The sequence below is a fragment of the Dermochelys coriacea genome, chromosome 15 (genome assembly GCF_009764565.3).
Source record: "Dermochelys coriacea isolate rDerCor1 chromosome 15, rDerCor1.pri.v4, whole genome shotgun sequence".
Taxonomy (NCBI): domain Eukaryota; kingdom Metazoa; phylum Chordata; order Testudines; family Dermochelyidae; genus Dermochelys; species Dermochelys coriacea.
This window is the reverse complement of record NC_050082.1, coordinates 13,892,121-13,906,107: the sequence shown is the minus strand read 5'-3', so window position 1 is coordinate 13,906,107 and position 13,987 is coordinate 13,892,121. Positions and strand designations below refer to the sequence as shown.

General features: G+C 48.9%; 1 protein-coding gene across 1 annotated transcript in view; it reads left to right on the top strand.

Annotated features, from left to right (window-relative positions):
- Positions 1-13,987, top strand: part of LOC119843835 (somatomedin-B and thrombospondin type-1 domain-containing protein-like) — a 43,255-nt gene that overhangs the window by 11,407 nt on the left and 17,861 nt on the right. Inside the window, 1 exon segment of the mRNA XM_043498264.1 lies at positions 12,570-12,752. Coding sequence (XP_043354199.1) covers positions 12,570-12,752 — 183 coding nt within the window.

Genomic DNA, 13,987 nt, shown 5'->3' with positions numbered 1-13,987 from the left:
AGGGGGGTAAATATTAGAAAGATGGGGTGATTCCCTCCCTCTGGCCCCCAATGAAGCCCTCAGGAGCTGTATGATCATCAGCCTGCACAGTGTTTTGGCCAGTGTGTCCAAGTCTGGGTGAGGGCGGGAGGGATTTGCGTGCCAAGCTTCCTGTGAGTGAAGCTATGTTTGTGGTTAGCTGGATAGAAAACGTGTCGGGGTGGAGGAGAGACTTCAGTTCATCCCCCACTACCACCCTGGAAGTAAAGAGCTGCTGCTGATTTCTTCCCTTATACCTCTCCCCCCCCCCAATGAACTTACACTGTCAGTCAAGTCCTTCTCCATTCCTTGGGCACACTAGAATGGGAGCAGAGGGAACAGCGGTGAAGCGCAGCTGGTCTGGGCACTGTGGGTGTTTCAGAGCGAACCCGCGTGACGGCTGGTGCGCTGGGCATGATCTGACCTGATGTTCGCCAGGGCAGGTGTGATGGAATAAATGTGGCTGGAGGTGGGCGTCTTGCACCTCATTCATGCCCTGCAGTGGTCCCTCTTCTGTTGCAGGCCCATCAGTCCGCTGAGCAGAGACCAGAACTGTGCCAGGCCTTGGGCAGGGAATATGAGGGTGGGTACGTTGGTCTCTGGGATTGAAGCAGAGGCCTGCAGAGGTGAATGGTTAACACAGTGTTTTGTGGTGGTGCACAACTTCCCCTCCCCCCACCACTACAAAGGGGAACACCCCCCCATGCATGTAAAGCTGTCTGGGGGCGGAGCAAGTGCATGGGAGAAAACCGGGCCAATAAGCCCTCCCTATTCTCCACAGAGATTAGCCCAGTCCCAACTCAGCTCGATTACAGAGCAATGGCCTCTGCCCAAGAATAAAAGAGTCAGGAAACTGTGAACAATGTAACAGCACCTTGTTGGTTTAGAAACAGATTTGCTGTCCAAAGGTTTGGAGAGTTCAGCTGTGAGCCGCTGAGCTTGGGCTCTGCTAGTTTCAGGGAATCCCTCCTCTTGGCGAAGAGGGAGAGCTCCCGGAAACGCTCCTGAGGCTGGGGGCCTCCCATCTCGGGGAGCAGTGCTGTGCGGGGGACCCATCTGCTTGCATGGACCCCCAGTGAAGTTACTGGGGCACTGTACAGGCTTAAGATGCTAAAGAATCCCATTGCAAGACTGGGGTCTAAGTCCACAGCATCCCTTTGAAAGGAAGTTTACTTGTGGTGGACCCCTTCTTTTGGAGGAGGAGCTGGGGAGTCTCTGATCAATGTGCTACCTCCTCTTAGGGGTAGGAGGATGCTCAGGTCTACATGAATTACACTGCAGTCCTGGGAAAAGCCCATGTGATCAACAGCCCTACCGATAACCCCCCACCCCCCTATGGGGCCTGGAATTCCAGCTCTGTCCATCTGGAACGACTCCTGACATCAAGTATTGCCTGCCGTTGATTTTAATCACCATTGTTGTTTCTGGCAACAACGCCAGAAATATCTTGACTGGATAAACAAGGTGGTGGGCAGAGAGCTCCTCGCATCCACATGGCAAATGGAACCTGGGCCCAGAAGAGCTGAAATCTTACTCCATCCTGTGTATCGAAGTAAGAAAAATAACACTGTCTGCCCTGCACCCATCCCTGTTTTTCTCTTTGATCTACGTCTCGTTAGCTCCTCCTCCATCCGCCTCTCTTTGGGCGCATCTACGTTGCAGCTGGGAGGCACGGCTCAGTGCGGGCCACCTGCTAGCTCTGCTCAAGCTAGCATGCTAAAACCAGCAGTGTGGCCATGGCAGCATTAACAACTCAGGTGGCCAGCTCCCAGGGGGTTGGGTGGGTGGGTGCGGACTTGGGCAACATGGCCACGCTGCTGTTTCCAGTGCGTTCACTCAAGTGGAGGTAGCATGTCTGAGCACCCGAGCTGGGAAGTGCGCGCCCAGCAGACATAACGGTCTGTCTTAGAGTTGTTAGCTGCTGCTTTAGTCAACAGTGAGTCCCACCACCCTAATCCACCGGCACTGAGGGGAAACGAAGCCTCGGGAGCCGGCTCCAATAGAGCTAGCCGTGCGAGGCGTGATGAAGAGGGAGCTGTGTTCCTCCACACTAGCCCTAAATGGCCTTTAGACTGGGACATGTCCCTGGCTGGGGCTGTCAAACCCAGTGCACCAGGGAGAATGTGCCCTTCTCCTTCTAAGGGTGCTGCCTGTTTCTTCAGTTCTAGGCTGCTCTGGAGAGGCCCTGGCGGACACGGGTAGGCCGAAGGGGTGGCAGCGAGGGATGCTGGCGCTCTCTGGCTGACTGGCTTCACTTGGGACTCAGCAAGACAGCACTGTGAGACCCTTTAATGGATGGTTTTGCCAGAAGCTGGGGATGGGCCACTTGGTGATAACCTGTTCTGTTCATTCCCTCTGGGGCACCTGGCATTGGCCACTGTCGGAACACAGGATACTGGGCTAGGTGGACCTTTGGTCTGACCCCATATGGCCGTTCTTATGTTCCTATGTATGTGATCTACATGTACAGTGTTGATGTGATGGGCTTGATGAATAGGCCTGGGGCAATAGCAAGGTACCTATCAAGGGTTTTACATTTTCCAAGCAACCATTCACTTTTTCACAATGCAGAATCTATATTCATATTCGTCTGATCACTCTCATTCCCGCTCCTGTGTAGAACCCCTCTGCCTTCGCCTAGGGCTGAGGAGAAGCAGTTCGAGTAAATCATGAAACAGGCTTTTAAGGTGCTGCATTTAAAGCAACACTAGCAGGAGACCCATACAATGCAAGTACAACCTTTCACCTCTGGAGGGCTTAACATGGTGTAGCATCTGAAGTGAAACAAGCTCAAGTCAGGTCACATCCTAGCAGATGACTCGGCCCCTTGCACCCAACCCACCAAGCAGTGTGGCAGGAATGATTTTAAGTCTTGGTCCAAGGCTGAATAGCAGAGCCTTAAATGAAGTATGTTCGCAGACGAGCTGGGAAAAACCCAGGATTTCCATCTGGTGGGAAATTTTCACATTTCAAAATTTTGTTTTGTTTTGTCTCTAATCGGAACAGAGAGTCACCATTTTTTAAATTGCCCGTGAGACACAAATTCCAAACCCTTTAGTTTTAGAAATCTCGAAACAGTTATCAAAGCGCTTCACTTCCACTTAACGTGCTCTAAAAGTCCAAATGGTAGAGTTCAAACCAAGTGCTTTGACTGAACTAAAACTATTTCAATACTTTTTTGCCCGAAACTTTGACTGAATCATAAATTCCCATGAAACATATTTGTGCTCTGTCAAATCAGCCTTTTCCAACAGAAAACTGTTCCTCTGGAATTTTTTTGACCAGCTTTATTGGGCTGGACTAGAACAGCAGGGACTTATTAGTGAGTTATGATTTTGCTGCCTTGGCAAAGCTGGGAGGGGGCCTGGGATTGGAACAGCTACAGGTCCTGCACGTCAGCAATGACGAAGGGGTGTGTAGGTGGGAGGGGGGGTTTGGGAGGTGTGTGCATGCACGTGGAGGTTGTACAGCACTTACAAACCCTGAACTGTACCTGACTCTATTCCTGAACTTCCACAAGGACTCGACTTGCGTGACATTAAAACCCATAGAAATCTCTGTTGGGATTTGGGGCATAATCTGAGACTCCATCGCCTTTTGCTGATTGAGGCCCTCTTGTAACCTCACATAGCTCTTTTCCTTTTGTTTTGTGCCACGTGCGCTCTGGGGCTGGCGGAAGTACCGAGCTGTCCGGTCACCATGACACCAGCCCTGCTTGGTGCAAGTCAGCAATGTGCTCCTAGGGTATTGGACTCTCTCTCTCTCTGACTCTGCAGCTCTTCCTCTGACTCTCAGCATTTGAGATGAATCAGGAATGGGTTCTGTTGCTGGTGGGGTGGAGGGTGGACTGGCCCAACAGGGTCTTGGGGTCTGTAGGTGCGATGGGAACACAATACAGTAGTTCCATTGCAGGCCCCATTGTGAGTGCATCCCCTTTCCTTTTGGAAGGGAAAGGTTTCCAAAGAGATCCAGTTGGAAACGAAGCCAGGAGAGGAGGCAGTTACGTCAGCAAAGCGATGTCGGGGACTGGAGCTTATTGATGCAATGATTCAAGGAAGGAAGTTACGCTGAGTGGAGACAGCTCTCACTTCTTCCCTGTCCAACGTGTGCTTGTCCTCCTCTTACTCCTGGTCTCCCTTGTGCATCCCATATTCAGCCCCTGATTTATGAGTGATCTCCAGAAGCTGGAGATCTTGTCTTTTCTGGCTGAATGTGTCCAACTGCAGCACTATGTGGACATGGCTTGATGCACCTGGCATGAGCTGCAGGATTTGGTTAATTCAGGTAGCTTTACTCCAGAGGCTTGATCTTTTTACTGTTGATCTTTTTATCTCCTCTAGTGTAAAGGAGGAGATGGATGCTGACAGGTAGTTTCTTCCCCAGCAATCTCATCCCTGGGATTTGTTGGAAGTGCTTCTCCGGGCAGCTGGAAGAACACTGTCTACAAGCAAAGCGTGGCTTCCCCCAGGAGTAACAGCATGATGCGTTATTAACACTTGCTGTCCACGGCCGAACCCTTGACTTTCTGATCCTGGCTCTGCCGTGGACAGCAAGTCAGATGCAATCCATTGAAAGATGAGGGTGGAGGTAAAGTGGAGCAAGGTCAGGCCACCATTCGTGGGGCTAGACCAGATCTCCTTCCCAGCTTTCTCCCTCCTGTTTGTTCAGAGAGGCATTAGATGTTGAAATCAGCATCCCCTGCCTTCCCTCGCATGCTTATCCATGTGATGCTCCTGACAACGGGGAATCATGTCCATGTTTTGTACAGCGCTGTGCACCCAATGAATGGGAACAAGGATGAGTCACCTATGGGCAGCAGTTTCTTCAGTCCTATGGGGCTCCCTGCCCCTCTTGTTCCTTCCCATTTTGTCTCTGTGGCTTTCAGCCAGGAAGGCACCATGTGTGGCCACAGTGTTTGTGTCTCCCTACGACTATCCATCCCCTTGTTCTGGCCCCTCCCAAACTCTCTCTTTGTGACTGCACCCTAGATTAGAGGGAGGGGAACCCCTTGCTTCAGAGATGCACCCAAGAGAGGGGAAGCTTTCCCAGTCCCCTTTTCCCTCCACTCCCCCTTTCCCATTCCCATCCAGACCTGCTTAGATGCAACTTCGTTTCCAGGCATGGCTCCCATCCTGCTTCCCACTGGGCCCTTGCTGACACATCTGGTTCCTTCTCATCTAGCTTCTAAGTGGGCCTGCACTGAGAGACCCATCACTTCACCCATGCCTGGTCATGACATACCTCTCCCTGCCGCCCCCTTTGATACAATGAATGTCCTCTGTATCCAAGTGTAATTATGCCTCCAGGTCACTGTGAATGGTGACATTAAAATGTGGGCATCTTAGCGTCTTGCACCTCAGCATCAGCAATAAAGATTCCAGGCATGGGAAGTGACTGGCAGGTCTCAGGGCAGAATGATTTTTGTCAGTAAAGTCAGGTGAGGTGACCCAGAAGGTGCATGACAAGCAGGTCCAGGCAATAGTTTTCCTCTTCTTTTCCTGATGGTTTTCCACCCCTGTTTTGGGTTCTTGCTGTACGTTGTTTGAGAGGTGGAATCTGGCTAGTTCTGCACTGGTCGTGTGTGTTTCACCTGTTTGTGCAGTACAGGAGGACACAGGGCTGCTTTTTGCCATCCAAGTAGGAGAGATGGTAACAGGATCTGGGCCCTGATACTGGAAGAAACATGCAGGTGGAGAATTCTTGTGTGGCTGCAGTGCCTGCTTTACCTGCTTTTCACACAACTCTTTTCTGAGAGTGTCGCTATCCTGTTCCCACGAGACTCTGCCTCAGTTCAGTCTCCCTTCCTCTCACCTGCGATCAGCTGATGATCCCCTGCCTCTGCCCATGACACAGAAAGGGGCTGTGAGGATTCCACAAGCTGTAAAGTGGCCAGATCCCATGATATGGCGCTCAGGATGTGAGCATTCAAGTGTCGCGGAGCTCAGAGCTTGATGGGGAAATGAGCGCTTGCTAACCCTGCCTTGCCCAAGAAGAACATTTCTGTCGGTCTCGTGGGACATTTGAGCTGAGCCAACCCGCAGCTGTGGCCCTGGGCTAGCTTCTGGCTTCACCTGGATAACCGACTTCACTAACTTGTGCGTCATCATGCATGGCGTTCAGTACTGCCTCAGCCCTTCCCTGGCTCTGTGGCAACACCTGTCCTGCTGGGGTCTCTGTGAATGGTGGGTCTGGGGAGAACTGTAAAGTGCTGTGGGGGGTACAGCAGGCCTTGGACATTGGCAGCCCCAGAGCTTTGAGCCGGAGCTGTATAGTATGGGGAATTTAGTCTAAAAAATTAGCCCTTTTGAATGTCTCCCTCCTTTGAGCATCCCAGTACGTCTTGCTTCCTCCGTGGCTGCCTCTTAGATTCAGGGCACTTCTTCCTTTGTGTTGCAAAGTGTTTAGCGCTCTGGTGGCATCTGACAAATAAGCATCATTTCTTGGGGTTGTAGCCTGCCCGCTGCTAGTCCAGTGTCTATAGGTGGCCTCCAGCTGAGGGTATGCCGGGACTGTAATTTGTAGATATCCGTTCTAGATATCTAATTTTAGCACACTAGCTCAATCAGAGCTAGCGTGGGTATGTATCCTCGAACTGGAAATTACACCTCCCGCTCCAGGGTGAGTGTATCCTGAGACTTCTGGCTCACAGAATGAGATTTGTCATCTTTGTGACGAGTTCATCAAGGGATGCTCATGTCCACTCTAACCTCTTTCTAGTAAGTAAGATCTTACAGCTATATGATAGGAGTGGCCAGACTGACTTAACAGAGAGACGCTACCTCAGCTGAGGAGCTGGCCTTCAAACTTTAGGTTTGTTCCGTCTCTGAGAGCCTTGTATTCTATTTTTAGTGCAGGTTTTGTGTTGCTGTATACCAAGAATTCAAGTGACTTGCCCAGGGTCAGATGCCAGGTCAGTGGCTCAGGCAGGATTAGGATTCAGGATTTCTTTTTGTCTTCCAGTCTATCGCTCTAGCCAAGCCAGTACACCATGTGGCCTTCAGTTTGTTTGGCATTCGCCCTTGTTGCATTAGTGAGTATATCTCATGGGGGAAGGAAGAGAGTCAGCTTTACTGGTTTCGAGGGAATGAATAACCTAGACTGAATGTACCTGCTTCCCTGCCCTTCTATGTTTAGAACATCCCATGTGTATAAGTGTGAATAGAGGAGACTTGGTGAAAAACTCAGCAAATGTGTGTTTTCCATGACAAATTCCCATTGTAAACAATTAGCATTTTCCTCCTAGAGTTGACCTAGGAGCTTACACCAGGATCATGACCTTTCTGCAAAGTCCCTGGGTGGTTGTTGGGTGTTGAAGCAGGTCACAGAGGTATAACCCAGGAGATTCCATTGCATTTGTGTCTATCACACCCAGTGCCTGTGTTTTCTGGTGTGAACGCTACCTGGGCCCTTAAAGGCACAGTCCACTACACTTTCTGCCTAAGCCCAGAAGGGAGTTTCTAGGGTCACAACCCAGGAATTGGATCTGACTGCTGCGGTAGGGCTCTGTAAACACACGAGGCTTTGTTGTGGCGATCACGTTGTAAGTGGTGTTTAAAGACTAGTGAGGGGGTGATGACAAAAATGCCACAATCTTAATGGCTGCGCAGCTGAAGAAGTACACCGTTCGTGGATAATTGCTGTGGAGGAACGAATGCAGAAGGGACACATGCTCGGGGTTTAGCTGATCACCATATTTGGGGTCGGGAAGGAATGTCCCCCCCCCAGTGCAGATTGGCAGAGGCCCTGGGGGGTTTTCCCCTTCCTCTGCAGCATGGGGCACAGGTCACTTGCCAGAGGATTCTCTGCACCTTGAAGTCTTTAAACCACGATTTGAGGACTTCAGTAGCTCAGACATAAGTTAGGGGTTTGTTACAGGAGCTGGTGGGTGAGATTCCATGGCCTGCGTTGTGCAGGGGGTCAGACTAGATGATCATAATGGTCCCTTCTGATCTTAAAGTCTATGATTCTATGATAAGGTTTTTGTTTTGTTTTTAATTTCTAATAAGAAAATACAATAATTTATATAGCAAGGTGCCTTCTTGGGCAAACACACACGTAGGATGGAAATCAATGAGTCCAGATACAGTATCAAAGTGCACGCTGTACAGAACCAGGTACCCCAACGACTTCGCCATTCAAAATGTGCGAACAATTTTCTAATTCAAGTGCTAGCATTCACTACTTTCCGAGATTTCACAACTGCATTTCAGATTACAGGGAGACTATAGAAACCAATTCCAGCTATTTGACTAGCCTTGCTAAAATAATATAGACTTAGAGCTGGTTTTTTTGGGATTAGTTACCAAAATCAAAATTCAGACCAGGTACACTAATACACTCACTAAGGCTCTCAAACATTTTCAGCAAACCTCTGCCCAGCTATGTGAGAACTTTTGATTTTTGCATAGCTCAGATCTGTGGGTCTGGCTGATTTAGAGGTGAGAGCACAGCAGTTTAGCCTGAGTTTGGGGGTTTGATCCCCACACTCCAGAGTGATTCCAATCAAATAAAGGCTGAGATCAAATAAAGCCAAATTTGAATGGGATGTCCAAATCCCTTAAGCAGCTATGAAAATCTCATCCAAAATGTTTACACGGAGCCACACAGAGCTCACCAGAGAATCAAGCACCCAATTTTCTGTGCAGCACCCCAGAATGTAGCCCTGGCAACTGAGTTCTCTTCAACACACCCTCTGACAGAAGGCTTTGTGCTAGCCTTGTTGCACCAATAAACTATTCTTTCTTCCTCTATTTGTCAGGTCTCCATAGCTGGGGTAGGAAGCTATCCCTCCTAGAAAAGCAGACACATGTTCCTAGACATCCCAATTCTCAGCTGAGGTACAGATCTAACTTGCCACAGCTCTCACCCTTAACATCCATTCAGTGAGTTCCAAGGCTCCCTCTCCAAAGGAAGGCTGCCCTTCCAATCAGTGGTCTAGCTACTAAGGGGGCACTCCCACATCATAAACCTAATCCCAGCCCGATGCAAAGGAGAGACTGGGGGGTTGGGGAGGAGCCTGCCTTGCACTCACCTGGCAGCGGCATCTCCCATCCCATGGGGCTGGGCCTGGCTCCCCACTTTGGGCGTTGTGACATGGCCATGTTGTAATGCCACTCACTCAAATTTGGCCCAGCTCACCACCATCCTGACAGAGGGATGGCCTGGCCAAACCTGAATGGTACTGCGACCCCATGCACCAGCTTGCGACGCCCGGAGCGGGGAGCCGGACTCGGCCCTGCAGGACAGGAGCTGCTGCTTCCAGGTGTGGGGTGGACTTGCTCTCCAGCCTTCTCTCTTCTCTACCCTTCCCTTCCCGCTCTGCGCCAGGCCAGAATTAGAGCTGTGGTGCCAGGGAGGGGGTTGATGCCATCTCAGTGGGGCAGAGGAGGAGGGCACCCATTGGATAGTTGCTGAAGTACTGTGTTCGTTTGGTGACCATACATGGGTATGGTAATGTGTAAAATTAGCAAGCCAGTGGGTATAATTGAACATGGCACCATCATGCCCACTGCTCCCAGTAGGACACTGTGCCCTCCAAGCTGTAAAGATTGTTAGGAACCCCTTTAACCCTCAGATAAGTCAGGTATCTAAGCACCTGGGCTTTTATTTGCCATTGTGGGCCACCTGTTTTGATAAGTAAAATGATACCAAATCAAGGTGGGGGGTTTTGCTACTCCCATTGCAAAGTTCACCTAATGGGTGTTTTTGTGCCTGTCCATCTCAAGGCTCCAGAGGAACCAATGTAACACCAGCATTTGCTCAGGACTGTCATTTGATACGTTTGTACAGCACCTAGCACAATGCAACTCTGACCTGTTTGGCCTCTAGACATTACCGTGGTATAAATGTTCAATAATAATCATTTAATGAAGTTGCATTGGTAGGGCCTGACTTGGGCAAATGCATGCATACAATTGCATGTGTGAAGATGTATGTGAAATTGCATGCCCAATTAGAGTGCACAGTTATCATGAAGGTGGGTGCAAGCTGAGTGTTTGCAAATGCAAAGGAACATATATGTATCTAACTATCCTCTTGCAGATGCAAGTGCCTAATTTGTGTGTGTATATTAGAAATACATCCTCGCTAACATGATATAGAATATCACCAGCCTCGATATTCATGATAACCTGATGGTTTTAGAAAGCCATTCTTTAATTGTTAACTTAAGTTTTTGATTGACAAGGGTCAAAGGGAGAGAGAGAGTGTGGATTCTTGCTCTTTAATAAGGATATTTTCCTAACGCCTGATTATGGGCTCTATGCACCTGCCTTTATCTTGGCTTGGCACAAATGGATGAATCTCTAGGATTAGAGTTAATATGAACTAGTATTTCTGGATTGAGGATATGTTCTGGTCTCCTTGCATCTGGTTACAATCAGAGGGAATCTGGGTGACTTGAGTTACCTGTTGGTTGTCACATTTGTACATACATCCAGATTACTTTTTGCAACATTCTCTCTCTCTCTCTCAATCTCTCTCTCTCTCTCTTTAAAAAAAACAAACACACAAAAAAGACAGGAGATTGACAAAACCCTTGGAGGCCTACCCATAACAATTCCAGCTCTTCTTCAATGTTTAATGTTTCAACTAGCATTTCACTCAATTATCGTTTGATACATTCTCCTCATTAACATTTTGAGATGATACAGTTGTCATTGAATGTCTGCTTCAGCACGATCATGAGTGTTTGACAGTTAGCATGAGATCCAGTTAACCCTAGTTTGTCTATTGTTCATCTGCCGCATACCAGTTTCATGCGGCATGTCGTCTGAAACCGTCCTAACAGACCACGCTTGCTTAATTCCCTGTCTCTGCAGATTCGGAGACAAATTCCCTGCAGGGGTAAAGGGGCACAACTGAACTGAAATCAGCGGAGCATGGCGCTGTACCCTCTTATGCCCGCAGAGAATCAGATGCAGTTTTTAATGCAATGAACAATTACAAATGTAGGGCTTGATTCATCACCATAGTTTTACACCAGTATAATTCAACTGCATTCACAGGAAAAGCTGGAGTAATGCAGTACTGAGTTAGGCCTATTATCTCTTCCTAAAATCAGTGCCACTAACCTCAAGCATTCAAAACCATGAGTCAGCCTCCTCCCCCACCCCCATTGAGGTTATTAGAAATAACAGCTTTTGGATTCTTTTTATTTGCCTTCTGGCATTGTATCCTGTATCTTTCAAGCTTTCCTCTGCAGCCATGAGGATTAGACATCTCTCTTTTTCATTTAAAAAAAAAATTGCTGTTCTCATGTGATCACAGGACTCCAGGTGCTGGGGCTTTTGGAAAAGCCCTAGATATGAGACTTGAGGGTAAAATCATGAGAGTTGGTAGCACTGTATTTTTAAACCTTTCCTTCCTCCCAATTACACGATAGATTCGAATTTAGGTGGCTCCTGTGCTCTGTTTGTGTGTATATATATTACATCCATTTTCATCTGGGAGTAGACCTTGTATTTACTGCTGACTGCCCCCTGGGCCTTGCTGCATTGTGTGTGACTATCTCAGGATTTCTGGTTCTCCTGCCATCCCTGGTACTGCTGGCAGGTCACATGCCCGCTCAGCTGAATAGCGTGAATTGACCAGCCCTGGGATCGAGATGCTTTGCAAGCCCCCTCTAGGAGGTGAACATCCACAGTCAACCTGTAGAGCTCCTTACCTGAGGAGATTGTGAAAGCTAAGACTATAACAGGGTTTAAAAGAGAACTGGATAAATTCATGAAGGTTAAGTCCATTAATGGCTATTAGCCAGGATGGGTAAGGAATGGTGTCCCTAGCCTCTGTTTGTCAGAGGGTGGAGATGGATGGCAGGAGAGAGATCACTAGATCATTACCTGTTAGGTTCACTCCCTCTGGGGCACCTGGCGTTGGCCACTGTCAGTAGACAGTCTACTGGGCTGGATAGACCTTTGGTCTGACCCAGTATGGCCATTCTTATGTTCTTATCTCCCGAGTTTCCATTTCACACAGCTAGGTGCTCTACAGAGGGGCTCTCTGCTGGCAAAGGTTACACACCATGTGGGACCTGATGGGAAGTCCGGCAGGAGGGCTGAGCGCGGTGGGAACAGTCAGTGGGAGAGATGCAGTGAGTCAGAAAGAAGGAAAGCTGAATGTTTTGCCAATGGAGACGGAAAGTTTATTGATCAACTGGGTTCCTGGTCTGCTTGGTCTCCTCTAAATCAGCAGGGTTTTTGTTGCCGTCTCTTTGTACGCTGCTGTCTGACTTGGAAATGAGCTGGTCATTAAGGGTGCTGCTAGGAAGGTCGGGCTCTTACTCTCTGTTAGGCAGGGGATGGGAAATGTTTTGGTGTCAGCTTTTACTGCCCTACTGATCTCTCGTTCTCCCTCTCTTTTTCTCCCTTTTTGTTCCTCTTTCACACGCTCCTTCATTCCCCCTCTCGTGTTTTCTTTCTCTCTCGCTTTGGTTCAATCTGTTCCTATTTCATACCTCTCACTTTCTTTCCCTCCATCTGTCTCTCACTCCCTCAACTCATTCTCCGTCCCCTCCCTCTGCCTCCCTGCTTTTCTATCTCATTATCTAGCAGCCATCCACTGCGTGGTGGGTCCCTGGGGCCCTTGGAGCGAATGCAGCTCCCTGTGTGGGGTCGGTAGCCAAGACAGGACTCGGCAAGTCACAGTCCCACCCCGAAACGGAGGGACTCCCTGTCCAGACCTCAAGCAACGGAGAGGGTGCTTTGGGGAGACCCCAGCCTGTGATACGGCTAAAGGTAAAGCGAGGTGTTTGGGGAAAGGTCTCTCCACCCATTGGCACGTGTACGAACGCTCCCACGATCCAGTTGTGATGTTCAGCACAACTCGGATGTAATGGGAGCTGCTTTGTCCTGTGTGATCCCTGCGATGGAGCTGGAAGATGAAGGGACAGCAAAGAGTTTTAGCTGCAAGAGGGAGCTGGTTTTACAATGGGGCGAAAAATGGTCTCTGTTAGCACCCAGGTTAAACACAGCTTGTCTGGCCATTGCACGTGGCAAACTTGCGTTAAAACCAAGCTGGAAAACCATAGGCTCTGGCTCACCTGCACTGTGAATTACAGATGGGTCATGACACTTGGCGACAACAACACAGCAGATTAGTTCCCCGACGTGGTTACAGTAGTTCCAATTTGCAGGGTGGATGGGACCTTAATTGTGTTCCTTCTAACTGAGTGAAAAAGACGTTAGCCCCAATATTAGTAGTAATTAATAATATCTAGCTCTTCTAGAGCACATTGCATCAGTAGGTCTCACGGTACTTTACAAAGGCGGTCAGTACATTATCCCCATTTTATAGATGGGGAAACTGAGGCACAGAGCAGTGGCGTGACTGTGGTCACCCAGAAGGTCAGTGACGTAATAGTGCCCAGTTCTCCTGAGTCCCAGTCCAGTGCTCTATCCCTTAGGCAGCAATGCCTGCCCTGTAGACCGCTTCCCTCTACACTTCTAATTGAAATGGTGCAGTTACCAGGTTCCCTGACCTGGGCTGCAATTGTAGCGCAGACCGGTAACTCTGAGGTACAAAGCCCTGCATGGTGTCAACAGGTTCTCCCCCACGGTAAGAATGAAGTTAAACTATCATGAGAAACTCACCTGGTGTGGATTGTTTTCCTGTGTTGCACTTTTAAAAAGCTGAAGATGTCTTTTATGGTCCACAGCTGAGCATCTCACAAGCTTTAATGTATCTATCCTCACAATCCCCCTGTGAGGCAGGGCTGTGCTGTTAGTCTCTGCCTCCGTTCCCCCTTCCCTAAGTGCCTTGCCCCTGGTCACACGTAGAGCCTGTGGCGGAGCAGGGACTCGACCCTATGTCTCCCGAGTCCTAGGCTAATGCTCTAGCCACTGGACTATTGTTCTTCTCAAGGTAACACCTGATTTCAGCAAGAAAATCCTGATTTTTTTTTTCTAAAACCTTCTACAATCCCTCCCTCTGCCTTTTTCCAGATTTCACTTTCTTTAAAGAATTTGTGGGC